The sequence below is a fragment of the Panthera uncia genome (genome assembly GCF_023721935.1).
Source record: "Panthera uncia isolate 11264 chromosome E2 unlocalized genomic scaffold, Puncia_PCG_1.0 HiC_scaffold_19, whole genome shotgun sequence".
NCBI classification, from domain to species: domain Eukaryota; kingdom Metazoa; phylum Chordata; class Mammalia; order Carnivora; family Felidae; genus Panthera; species Panthera uncia.
Window position 1 is genome coordinate 2,883,527 of NW_026057588.1, and position 13,210 is coordinate 2,896,736.

The 13,210-nt window shown below is 38.0% G+C and overlaps 1 protein-coding gene across 2 annotated transcripts in view; it reads right to left on the bottom strand.

The window, feature by feature from the left end:
• Positions 1–919: 919 nt before the first annotated feature.
• LOC125915828 (zinc finger protein 805-like) overlaps positions 920–13,210 on the bottom strand; it is a 60,006-nt gene continuing 47,715 nt past the window's right edge. For both annotated transcript variants that reach the window (XM_049621860.1, XM_049621858.1), the window contains exon 4: positions 920–7,172. In XM_049621860.1, coding sequence (XP_049477817.1) covers positions 5,554–7,172 — 1,619 coding nt within the window. In that variant the 3' untranslated portion in view covers positions 920–5,553. The remainder of the gene's footprint in view (positions 7,173–13,210) is intronic.

The window sequence follows — 13,210 nt, forward strand, 5'->3', positions numbered from 1 at the left end:
CACCATAATTTTCATAATATTTAGGTCAGCAGTGAGGCAGCAACCGCCACTACTCACGGTGCTGAAGCTTTTAAGAAAGAGCTGCATAGGATACTTGTGGATAAGAAATACTTGCCAGAACAAATATTTGATGTCAGTAAAACGAGCTTGTTCTGGAAGTATATGCTGGGGCACACATACATGCATCAAAAGCCCAAGACAGTGCCAGGATTCAAGGCACTGCAAGGCCATGTAATGCTGCTTTTGGGTGTTAATGTTGCGGATTTCAAATTAAAAGCCTTTTCTACTCTACCACTCAGAGAACCCTAGAGTATTCAAGAATGTGAGCAAGTATATGCTTCCCATTTATTATCACCATAACAAGAAAACCTGGATCACATTAGCAGTGTTTAAAGACTGGTTTTTGAACTGCTTTTTTCCACAGTCAAGAGAATATTGTAGGCAAGACAACATCGCACCCATTCAAGATTCTTCTGATCTAATACTTGAGGTCATCCCCAGTATTTCAGGGACACGCATCCTAGTATAAAGGTTGTGTATCTGCCACCAAACACAACTGCAGTCAATCAATGAACCAAGGTTAAACAGCTATGTTCAAAGTATACTATTTATGTCATTTATGCTGGCTGTTGAGTGACTGAATCTAGCCAAGTTTTGGGAAGGCTTTTCACATTCTAAATGCTATCCAGAACATCACTACAGGAAGAGTCACATAGCAGTGCACGAAAGAAGAAAGTTTTGAAGATATGTGAACACATTCAAAGACTTTAAAGATTCTGCTGTTGAAGAAATAATAAGTAACAAGGTATTAGTGCTTGGGTAACAGCCAGAATTGGACACTGAAAATGAGGATATTCCTGAGCTTGTTGGCATTGAGGCTGAAAAGCTTTCTATTCTTTTTTTAAACTTTTTTTTAATGTTTATTTTTGAAGAAGAGCGTGAGCAGCGGAGGGGCAGGAGGGAGGGAGACACAGAATCTGAAGAAGGCTCCAGGCTCTGAGGTGTCAGCACAGAGCCTGACGTGGGGCTCGAACTCACGCAAGGTGAGATCATGACCTGAGATGAAGTCAGACGCTTAACTAAACTAAGGAGCCACCCAGGCGCCTCAAGGCTGAAAAGCTTTCTATTGAGAAGCTAATCAGACTGGGGGAAGAAAGAAAGAAGTTTAGGCAGAATAAGTTAACCCATGAAGCACCAAGAAAGTTCACAGCAAACAAACGGATAGAGGTAACTGCTACTATCAGCAGTGGGTAGGGATATTAGAAGAAATGGATGTCAGTTACAAGACATTAACAAGAGCTGACAGGCTGATACAGGGTACTCTTGCTTGCTGCAGAGAAATATATAATGAAAAGAAGAAACAAACTGCACAGTCAAAACCTGCTATCTTCCTAAGGAACACGATACTGGCTACACCATCAACAAACGCTGATGCCCTGGTGCCTTCTACCAGCTGCTCTCTTTCGTAAGAAAAAGAGACTGATGATCCCGTCACCTTAGCACCCCATTACCCAGCAATTAATTTTAGTTCCTCATTTCACACATTCTTTAGGCCTGGTGTACTTTGGGCTGTGTATGTTAAGTACCCATACAATCACTGTTTTTCACTTTCAGTATAGTATTCAATAAATTACATGAGATATTCAACACTTTAGTATAAAATAGGTTTTGTGTGAAATGATTTGCCCAGCTGTAGGCCAACGTAAGCATTCTGAGTATGTTTAACAAAGGCTGGGCTAAACTGTGATGCTTAGTGGGTTAGGTGTACTAAATGCATTTTTAACCATGGTATTTTCAACTTACGATGGGTTTACTGACATGTAACTCCATCATAAGTCAAGGAAGATCTGTATAGGAGTTTGCAAAAAAAGAAATGTAACAGGAAAAAAAATCTCTTGAGATTTCAAGAAGAACAATGGAATGGATAAAAATATAGGTAAACACGTTACACTTCTCATGGGTTGTGTAAAAATTGTTTGATAATTGAAGCAAAAAAGAACATCATCCAATATGATGCTCAGTGTATGAAGAGGAAATACTTCTGTAAAAGGACCCAATGAAAGTTAAGGTTTCTACAATCAAAGTGCTAAGATGTTGATACTGTAGGCTGTGATAAATTACATATATATGAAACAATACCTAAAAAAACAGTAAAATACAAAGACTTATACTCAAAGTCATCACAGATATATCTATTAGAATTCTAAAAATTAAAGTAACCCACAGGAAGGCAAAGCAAAAAACAAAACAAAAAATAACCCCAAAACAACAGAGGAACAGTAAACAGGCAACAAAGAAAAACCAAATCATAAACTAGCCAACTTATGCCCTAACATATCAATAATCATTTTAAATTTAAATGGTCTAAATATAGCAATTAAAAAAAGAAGTCAGGAAAATGGGTAAAAAGAAAGCGTTACCCGAATACGTGCTATTCACAGAGGCTCACTTCAAATGTAATGATATAGACAAGGTTGAAAATAAAATTATGGAAAAATATAAACCAAAAATGCAAAATATTAACCCAAAAATGCAACAGTGACTATATTAAATCAGATAAAGTATATTCCAAAGAAAAGTTACAGGGTCAAAAAGAGACATTACATAATGATAAAAGGGTCAATACACTAAGATGATTTAGCAATCCTAAATGTGTATGCACCTACAACAGACCTTTCAAATACACAAAAACTGATAGAACTTAAAAGGAGAAAGACAATTCCAGAATTATACTGCAGGACTTCCAACATCCCTCTCTCAGCTCTTGATAGAAATACTAAACAGAAATCAGCGGGGACCTAGAAAATCTGAATAACATCATCAACCAACAGGATCATGTGGACATTTATACAAACTCCACCTAACAACAGTAGAATACACATTCTCTTCAAGCCAACTTATATAACATTCACCAAGATAAACCATATTTTGGGTCATAAAGCAAACCTCAACAAATTTAAACAGCCAGATCAAATATAAAACAAACTAGATGTGATTAACAAAGAGAACATGAAATACTTCAAACGCTAGGAAATTAAACAACATACTTCTAAATTATTTATGGGTTAGACAGGAAGTCTTGACTAAAGAAATTCTTAGAACCAAATGAAATGATATTAAAATATATTAAAACTTGTAAGGAAAGTGCTGTGAGGGAACTTTATAGAATGTAATGCTTACATTAGAAAAGTAAAAAAATCTCAAATCAGTATTCAAAACATCCGTCTCAAGAAACTACAGAGGAAAATACCACCAAAGCAGGTGGAAGAACAGATATAATAAAGATCGATACAGAGATATCAGTGAAATTAGGAACAAAAAGATAGAGAAAAAACAGTGGTATAAAGTGCTGCTTCTTTAAAAAGATTAAAAAAATTTGATAAACATCTGAGATTAACAAAAATAAAAATAACTGGCACATTTTCAATATCAGGAATATAACAGGAGATATAAGTACTGATTCTTCCATCAAACAATATAATAAAGGAATACTTGGAACAAAAAAGAAAATTTAGATGAAATGGAACAATTCCTAGAAAAAGACAACTACAAAAATTCATCCAATGTGAAATAGATATTCTGAACAATTCTATACATATTAAATAAAATAAATACATAACTAAAAAGCATCCAAAAGAAAAATCTCCAGGCATAAATGGTTCACTGGAGAATGCTACCAAACACTGAAGGAAGAAATAAAACCAATTCTATGCACTATCTTCCACATAACAGAAGAAAGAACACTCCCAATACATACTGGGAAGCCACTATCATCTAGACACCAAAACCAATGACAGTACCAAACATAGACAAAAACCAAAGAAACAAAAATGAACAAAAGAAAGAAAGCTACATATCATTATCACTCATGAAATTAGAGGAAAACTTTCTCAACATACTAGCATACTGAATACTGCAATACAATATATAAAAATAATTACACTCTACAATCAAGTAGGACTTGTTTCAAGAATACAAAGCTGCTTCAACATTCAAAACTCAAATCAATGTAATACATCATATCAACAAGCTGCAGAAGAAAAAAACATATGATTGTATCAACTGGTAGAGAAAAAGCATATGACAAAATTTAACACCCATTCACAATAACAACAACAACAAAAAACCCACAGCAAATTAGGAATACGGGAAAATTTCTAAACTTGATTAAGAAACTTCTATGAAGAAAACCTTATACTAACATCATACTTGACAAAATACTGAATGTTTCCCCCCTAATATCAGAAGCCAGACAAGGATACCCTTTCTTACTACTACTATTCAATATTGTATTGGAAACCCTAGCTAGTCCAGGAAAAGAAAATGAAGTAGACAGATGGTAAGGAAGAAATAAAACTACCTCTATTTGCAGATGGTATTTCTATGTAAAAAAACCCAAGCAGTCTATCAAAACAAATGCCTACAGTTCAGAAAGATTGTAGGATACCAAACTGACATCTAAAAATTAATTACATTTCTGTATACTACCAAAACGTGGGTGGAAACTTAAAAATCAATCCATTTATCATAAAGAAAAAAGACCACCTAGATATAAACTTTATAAAAATCATTCAGGACCTATTATTGAAATTTATAAAACAGTGATGAAATAAATCAAGCAATACTTAAATAAATGTACAGACATACCATGTTCATAAACTGGAAGATACAACACCATAAAGAAGACAATTCTTAACAAACTAATCTGACAATTTAACTCAATTTCTATCAAAATTTGATACTTTTTTTCATAAATAGACAAGCTTCTCCAAAACTTTATGTGGAAATTCAGAGTAATGAGAGTGCTAAATCAGTTTTAAATAAGAAGAATAAAGAGAGATCATTTTATGCAACTAAAATATTTACCACCTAATTACAGCAATCAAGTAAACTAATAGTACAGGACCAAGAAAATGTCTGAGTATCAGCTCCTTAAAGCCGCATGAAGAAAATGTTTGTTTTTTAAAAATCAAAGCCTTAAACAGTCTTAACTGGTAAAATAAAATGTGCCCATTCATAGGTGTATTCTTATCTCCTCAAATATAAAAGTGTTTGATGGCTTTAGCCATTACATTTCTCACAAAAATTAAGCTCCTTATGAACAGAGACAATGTTTTAGAACAGAGAAGACATTCATGAAAGTTTCCAAACCTGCCCTCAACTAACTCTCTTGACACTGGACAGCAATGAATGTATATACAAGACATATAAAAAGTCTAAGTCCTTTCCCTCTCAACAAAACCCTCCTCCTGCCAAGTGAACTAAGGAATCCATGACAAAGTGCCAAAGGCGTGGAAAGGAAGTCTGAAAGAAAATGTGTTTGCAGTTCATTGTCTAAGTCTCCTTAAAAAAAAGAAAAAAGAAAAAAAAATTCCTGAGATAACACTGCAGTGTAAATTAAGGAAAAGATACAGCTGAAGGTTTTCCTACATGCATATAACCGCTGGGTCTCTCCCTGGATGAGTTCTCAGTTGTAGAATAAGGCTCTAGGCTGGATGAATTTCCAGTATGACTCATTAGATGACAACAGATATCCTGCAACAGAAGGGTTTCTCACAAGGAAGAAAACTGAGGGGTTTCTCTTTGGTATGAACGATCAGATTCTGAGTAAGAGGTTTCCTCAGTGGCTACATTCAAAAAGTCTTTCCCCAACAGGAGCTCTTGGAGGTTGACCGAGGACTGCCCGCTCGCGAAGGGTCTCCCCACTTCTGCTGCGCTGCCCCTGACGGGGTGTCTCCCAGTATGAATCCTCTGATGCTGAGTGAGGGAGGAGCTGCGACTGAAGGCCTTGCCACACTCGCTGCATTCATAGGGCTTCTCCCCGGTGTGGATGATGGAGTGTCGGATGAGGTTTGTGCTCCAGCAGAAGGTTTTCCCACACTCGACACATTCATAGGGCTTCTCTCCACTGTGAATCCGCTGGTGCCTCGTGAGCCCCGAGCGGCGGTTGAAGGCCTTCCCGCACTCCATGCACTCGTAGGGCTTCTCCCCGGTGTGGATGCTGAAGTGTCGGATGAGGTCCGCACGATTGCTAAAGGCTTTCCCACATTCTTTGCACTCAAAAGGTTTTTCTCCGGTGTGGGCCCTTTTGTGCAAGATGAAAGTGGAACAGTGGGTGAAGGCCTTTCCACACTCCGTGCACACATAGGGCTTCTCCCCGGTGTGGATCCTCTGGTGCCTCTTGAGGTAGGACCTGTGGTTGAAGGCCTTCCCGCACTCCAGGCACTCGAAGGGCTTCTCCCCCGTGTGGATGACGTAGTGGTGAATGAGGGCCGCGCTCTCACAGAAGGCCTTCCCGCACTCGCTGCACTCGTAGGGCTTCTCCCCAGTGTGAGTCTGCTGGTGCCACATGAGGTAGGACCTGTGTTTGAAGACCTTGCCACACTCGAAGCATTCGTAGGGATTCTCGCCACTGTGGATTATGTAGTGACGTATGAAACCCGGCCTATCTCGGAAGGCTTTTCCACACTCTTTGCACACAAAAGGTTTCTCTCCGGTGTGGCTCCTGTTATGCAAGACAAAAGTGGAGCGGTGGGTGAAGGCCTTTCCACACTCGTTGCACTTATAAGGCTTCTCCCCGCTGTGAATCCGCTGGTGCTGTGTAAGGTGTGACTTGCGGTTGAAGGCCTTCCCGCACTCCATGCACTTATAGGGCTTCTCCCCGGTGTGGACCATGTGGTGCTGGAGGAGGTAAGTGCTTTTACTAAAGGTTTTCCCACACTCAGTGCATTCGTAGGGCTTCACCCCAGAGTGAATTCTCTCGTGTCGAGCAAGGAGGCGTTTCTTGTTAAAAATTTTCCCACATTCGTTGCATTTAAAGATATCTTCTTCTTCTTGAATCATGGGATCTTTACCTGATCCACACGAGTCATGGTCATGGACAGCACCTCGCAGAGGGACTGGCTCCTGTACAATTCTTGAACACACATTATCAGCTGTCCCTACGTTGCCATCTTCAGAGCTTGATTTCCCAGGGAGTTTCTCCTTCTGGGGATCTATCTCTGGTCTCAAATGTCCTTCTTGCATTTCCAATGACCCATCCTGATCCTTGGTTTGGCGCTTCTGGGAGTCTCCTGCAACTCCTTGTATTAGTTGTTCCTGGACGGGGGCGCCCTCAGACAGGGCTGGCTCACCAATGGCAGATACTGTGGCCTTGGGTTTTCCTTTGTCACCTGAAAGAAATCCAATACACAAATAGGTCTGTTGGTAATGCCAACATAGGAGAAAAACGAGCATTTCAGTGAAATGAACAGAAAAAAAATGAAGATGAAAATAGTGTCTCTGAGTCTTGCCACCTCTGAATCCCAGGATAACAATTTCTTTCCTGGTCCTCAGACTGTTGACACCATGAAAGGGAGAGAGACCCAGGGGAATGGCTGGATTAGAAGACAAAGTGCTGGAGGGGAGACACAGTCAATTCAAGATTGGATATTTATGCAAATGGATTACTTATATAGGACCTCAGATAGTTCTCTTAGGAGATGATTCAGGGCAATGCTTGACCACACGAGAAAGGTCCAACCATGTAATTAGAGGATTTGTGTTTTGGGCTAGAAGATAGCAACTAGGCCTCTGGAAAGAGATGGGGAGGGGCAGGAGTCAGGTAGGAAATGATCCAATCAATTATGTTTATGTAATGGCAGTGAATAAAACTCTGGACCCTCAAGCCAAGTGAAATTCCTAGGCTGCCAATACTTCATGCATGTATTGCCCTACATCAATGCCAGAAGGGTAACAAGTCCCCGAGGACACAGTAGCTCATGTTTGGAACCCCTCCCAAAACTGGTCCTAAAATACACCTGATGCCGATGTACTGGACATGATTTACAACAACTATGTTAAAGAAGCTCAAAGAGCTAAAGTAAGATATGGAGAAAGTCAAGAAAACCATATATAAACAAAATGGAAGTACCAGCAAAGAGCAAGAAACCTAAATAGAAACCAAAATGTACAATAACTGAAATGAAAACTTCACTACAGGGATTCAAAGGAAGATTACAGTAGGATGAAGAAAGAATCAGCATATAGGACAATGGAAATTATGTCCAAACACAGAAAAAAAAAAAAAAAAGAAAAACATTTAAGAAAAGTGAAAATACCCTAATGGAACTGTGATAAACCACTAAGGGAACCAATACACTCACTGTGGGATTCCCAGAAAATAGGGAAAGAAAATATTTGAATAAATGGCTGAAAATGTCCCAAATTTGATGAAAGACATCAATTTAAATATCCAAAAAGATCAATGCACTCCAAGAAAAATGAACTAAAATAGACTCACACCAATAAAACTTATAATCAAACTTGTGAAAGCCAAAGACAGAGTATCTTGATAGCAAGCTTGAAGAAACTTGTCACATACAAGAAATTCTCAATAAGATTATCAGCAGAGTTCTCATCAGAAACTCGGGAGGCCAGAAAACAGAAAAAAATCTGTCAACCGAGAATCCTATATCCAGGGGCGCCTGTATGGCTCAGTCAGTTAAGCAACCGACTCTTGATTTCAGCTCAGGTCATGATCTCATGAAGCCTACTTGGGAATTCTCATTCTCCTTCTCTCCCTCTGACCTTTCCCTGCTCTCCCTCTCTCTCGAAATGAATAAATGAACTTAAAAAAAATCATATATCTGGCAAAACTCTTTTAACAGTGATGAGAGAAATTAAGTCATTCCCATATATAAAATCTGAGGAAGTCTGTTATCACTAGATCTGTCTTGCAAGAAATTCTCAAGGAAATCCTGCAGGGTGAAATGAAAGGACACTACGGGGCGCCTGGGTGGCTCAGTCGGTTAAGCATCCGACTTCGGCTCAGGTCATGATCTCGCAGTCCGTGAGTTCAAGCCCCGCATCAGGCTCTGTGCTGACAGCTCAGAGCCTGGAGCCTGTTTCAAATTCTGTGTGTCTCCCTCTCTCTCTGACCCTCCCCCGTTCATGCTGTCTCTCCCTGTCTCAAAAATAAATAAACGTTAAAAAAAAATTAAAAAAAAAAAAAAAAAAGAAATGAAAGGACACTAGACAGCAATTCAAAGCCATATTAAAAAATAAAGATCTTGGGGCGCCTGGGTGGCTCAGTTGGTTGAGCAGCCCACTTCGGCTCAGGTCATGATCTCGCGGTCCGTGAGTTCGAGCCCCGCGTCGGGCTCTGTGCTGACAGCTCGGAGCCTGGAGCCTGTTTTGGATTCTGTGTCTCCCTCTCTCTGACCCTCCCCCGTTCATGCTCTGTCTCTCTCGGTCTCAAAAAAAAATAAACGTTAAAAAAAAAGATTAAAAAAAAATAAATAAAGATCTCAGTAAAGGTAAATATATGAACAATTATAAAAGCTACTATTATTTTAACAAGGGTTTATAACTACACTTTTTGTTTTTTACATGATTTAGGAGACTAATTTAAAAAAACTGTATTAATCTAAAAGGCAGTGTTACTATAACTTCAGTTTATAACTCCACATTTAGTTTCCTACATAATTCAAGAGACTAATGGTTTTAAAAGAGTTATTAAGATTGAGGGCATACAATATATAAAGACGTAATGTGGTAACATGACCAACTAAAAGAGGTGTGAACAGAACTGTAAAGGAGAACTTCTTCTCCTGATATAAAACCAAATTAGTGTTATAAATTTAAGATATTAAATGTAATCCCCATGGAAACCACAAATAATCAGCTAGGGATAATATACACAAAGGAAATGAGAAAGGAATTTAAACACTTCACTACAGAAAGTCAACTGAACACAAGAGAAGACAGTAATGAGAAACAAAAAAAATCTATAATGCATATAAAAAGCCAATATCAAAATGACAGAAGTCTCTCTGTATTAGTAATTACTTTAAATGTAAATGCATTAAACTCTCCAATTAAAAAACAGAGATTGGGGGTGCCTGGGTGGCTCAGTCAGTTGAGCATCCAACTTCGACTCAGGTCATGATCTCACAGTTTGTGAGTCTGTGCCCCACATCAGGCTCGCTGCTGTCAGGGCAGAGCTTGCTTCAGATCCTCTGTCCCCCCCACTCTACCCCTTCCGCACTCATGCACTCTCTCAAAAAAATTAAACATTTAAAAAAGTTTTTAAATAATAATAAAAAACAGAGATTGGCAGAATTGATAAAACACGTGATCCAAGTATATGTGTCTACAAGAGACTTACTTTAGATCTAAAGACACAAATAGATTAAAAGTGAGAGAAAGGAAAACGATATTACATGGAAATACAAACCAGAAGCAAGCAGAAGTGGCTATATTATCAAACAAAATAGACTTTAAATCAGAAAAGATTACAAAAGACAATAAAGGACATTATATTTTAATAAAAAGTATAATACAGCAAGAAGCTATAATAATTGTAGACATATACTTAATGTCAAACCATCAAAACGTATGAAGCAAAAAGCGACACAATGAAGGAAGAAAGAGACAATCCTATGGTAATACATGGAAACTTCAATACCCCGTTCTCAATAATGGATAGCACAACCAGACAAACGAGAAGTAAGGAAATAGAGGACTTAACATAATAAGCTAACTAGAGCTAACAGACATATACAGAATATTCTACCCCACAACAATAGCATACACATTCTTCTCAAGTGTACATGGAACATTTTCCAGGACAGACCATGTTAGGCCACAAATTAAGTCTCAATAGATTTAAAAAGATACCACATAAACTATGATTCATTTCCAATGAAAATGAAAATTTAACATATCAAAACTTATGGGATGCAATGCAAGCAGCATTAACTGGGAAATTTATAGCCATAAATGCTTACAAATTGATAGCTTATAAATGCTAAATAACAAAAGAGATATCAAACCAAACTAAAGACAACTTAAGGATGTAGGAAAAGAACAAACTGAAACCACAGCTAGGGGAAGGAAGGAAATAGTAAAGATTAAAGAGAACTGATATAGGGAATAGGAAAATAGAGAAAATCCATGAAACAAAAAGTTGGTTCTTTGAAAAGATAACAAAATTGGCAAACTTTTGGCTACTGAAAAAAAAAGATTCAGAGTACTAAATCAGAAATGGAAGTGGGGACATTACTATCAATTCTGCAGAAATGTTTAGTTTTTTTTTTTTTAATGTTTATTTATTTTTGAGACACAAAGAGAGCATGGGAGGGTCAGAGAGAGAGGGAGATAGAGAATCTGAAGTGGGCCCCAGGTTCTGAGCTGTCAGCACAGAGCCCAATGTGGAGCTTGAACCCGCAAACGTTGAGATCATGACCTGAGCCAAAGTCGGATGCTTAACTGACTGAGCCACTGAGGTGCCCTGCAGAAGTATTTTTGAAAAAGATTATAAGAGAGTACTATGAACTGTACATCAACAAACTGTTTAACCTACATGAAATGGACAAGTTCCTAGAAACACAAAAGCCACGAAGACTAAATCAGGAAGAAACATAAGATCTGAATAAACCTATAACTAGTAAGGAGGCTGAATTAGTAGTAAAAAAAAAATCTACCAACAAAGAAAAACCCTGGCCCTGATGGCTACACTGATGAATTCTAACAAACATTTTAAAAGAATGAATAGCAATCCTCAAACTCCTCGAAAATATTAAAGAGAAACACTTCTTAACTCATTAAGGCCATTAGTACCCTGACACCAAAGCCAAAGACATTACAAGAAAACTACAAACTAATATCCCTTATGAACAATGATGCAAAAATTCCTCAACAAAATATCAGCAAACTGCAGTATATTAAAAGGACTGCACACCATGACCAAGTGGGGTTTATTCCTGTAATGCAAGAGCAATCTGACATATGAAAACTGATAAATGTGAATACACCACATTAATATAATGAAGGGAAAAGCCCACACAATCATCTCAATGCTGAAAAGCCTTTGACAAATTCAACATCCTTTCATGATAAAAACACTCAACAAACTAGGAATACAAGGAAACTTTCTCAATACAATGAAAGTCATAAATGAAAGACTCATAGCAAACATGATACGCAATGGTGAAAGACTGAAAGCTTTTCCTCTACTAAGATCAGGAACAGGGCAAGGATGTATGCTATCACCACTTCTATTCAACGTAACACTGGAAGTTCTAGGCAGAGGAATTAGTCAAGAAAGAGAAATAAAAGGCAGCAAAATTGGAAAGGAAAAAGCAAAATTATCTTTGTTTGCAAATAATATGATCTTATATGTAGAAAACTATAAAGATGCCACACACAGTAACTGTTAGAATGAGCTCACCAAAGTAGCAGGATACAAAGTCAACACAGAAAAATCAGTTGCATTTTTATATACTAATAATAAACTATCTGAAAACGAAATTACAAAAAAGGCCTGCTTACAACTGCATCAAAAAGAATGAAATACTTAGGAGTTAATCTAAACAACAAAGTAAAAGAGATACAATGAAAACTACAAAATGTTGCTAAAATGAATTAAAGATGTAAATAAACGGAAACGCATACCATATTCTTGGACTGGAAGTCTTAGTATTGTTAAGATATGGATATAAGTGTCTGACTCGGCTCAGGTCATGATCTCACAGTCCATGGGTTTGAGCCTCACGTCAGGTTCTGTGCTGACAACCCAGAGCTTGGAACCTGCTTTAGATTCTGTGTTTCCCTCTCTCCCCTCCCCTGCTCACACTGTCTCCCTCTCTCTCTCTCAAAAATAAATATTAAAAAAAATCTTTTTAGGGGCGCCTGGGTGGCGCAGTCGGTTAAGCGTCCGACTTCAGCCAGGTCACGATCTCGCGGTCCGTGAGTTCGAGCCCCGCGTCGGGCTCTGGGCTGATGGCTCGGAGCCTGGAGCCTGTTTCCGATTCTGTGTCTCCCTCTCTCTCTGCCCCTCCCCCGTTCATGCTCGGTCTCTCTCTGTCCCAAAAATAAATTAAAAAAAAATGTTGAAAAAAAAAATTAAAAAAAAAAAAAATCTTTTTAAAGATATTGATATAATCCAAAGTGATCTACAGATTCAATGCAATCCCTACCAAAATCCCAGGCATTTTTGGCAGAAACAGAAAAATCCATAACATCTATATATACCAGAATGGACCCTGAATAGCCAAAACAATCTTGAAAAAGAACAAACCTGAAGGACTCTAAGTTCCTGATTTCAAAACTTACTACAAAACTACAGTAATCAAAACAGTATGGTACTGGCATGAAGACAGACATAGACCAAGAGAACAGAATCAAGATCCCAGTAATGAACTCTAGTATATATCATCAAATCATTTTT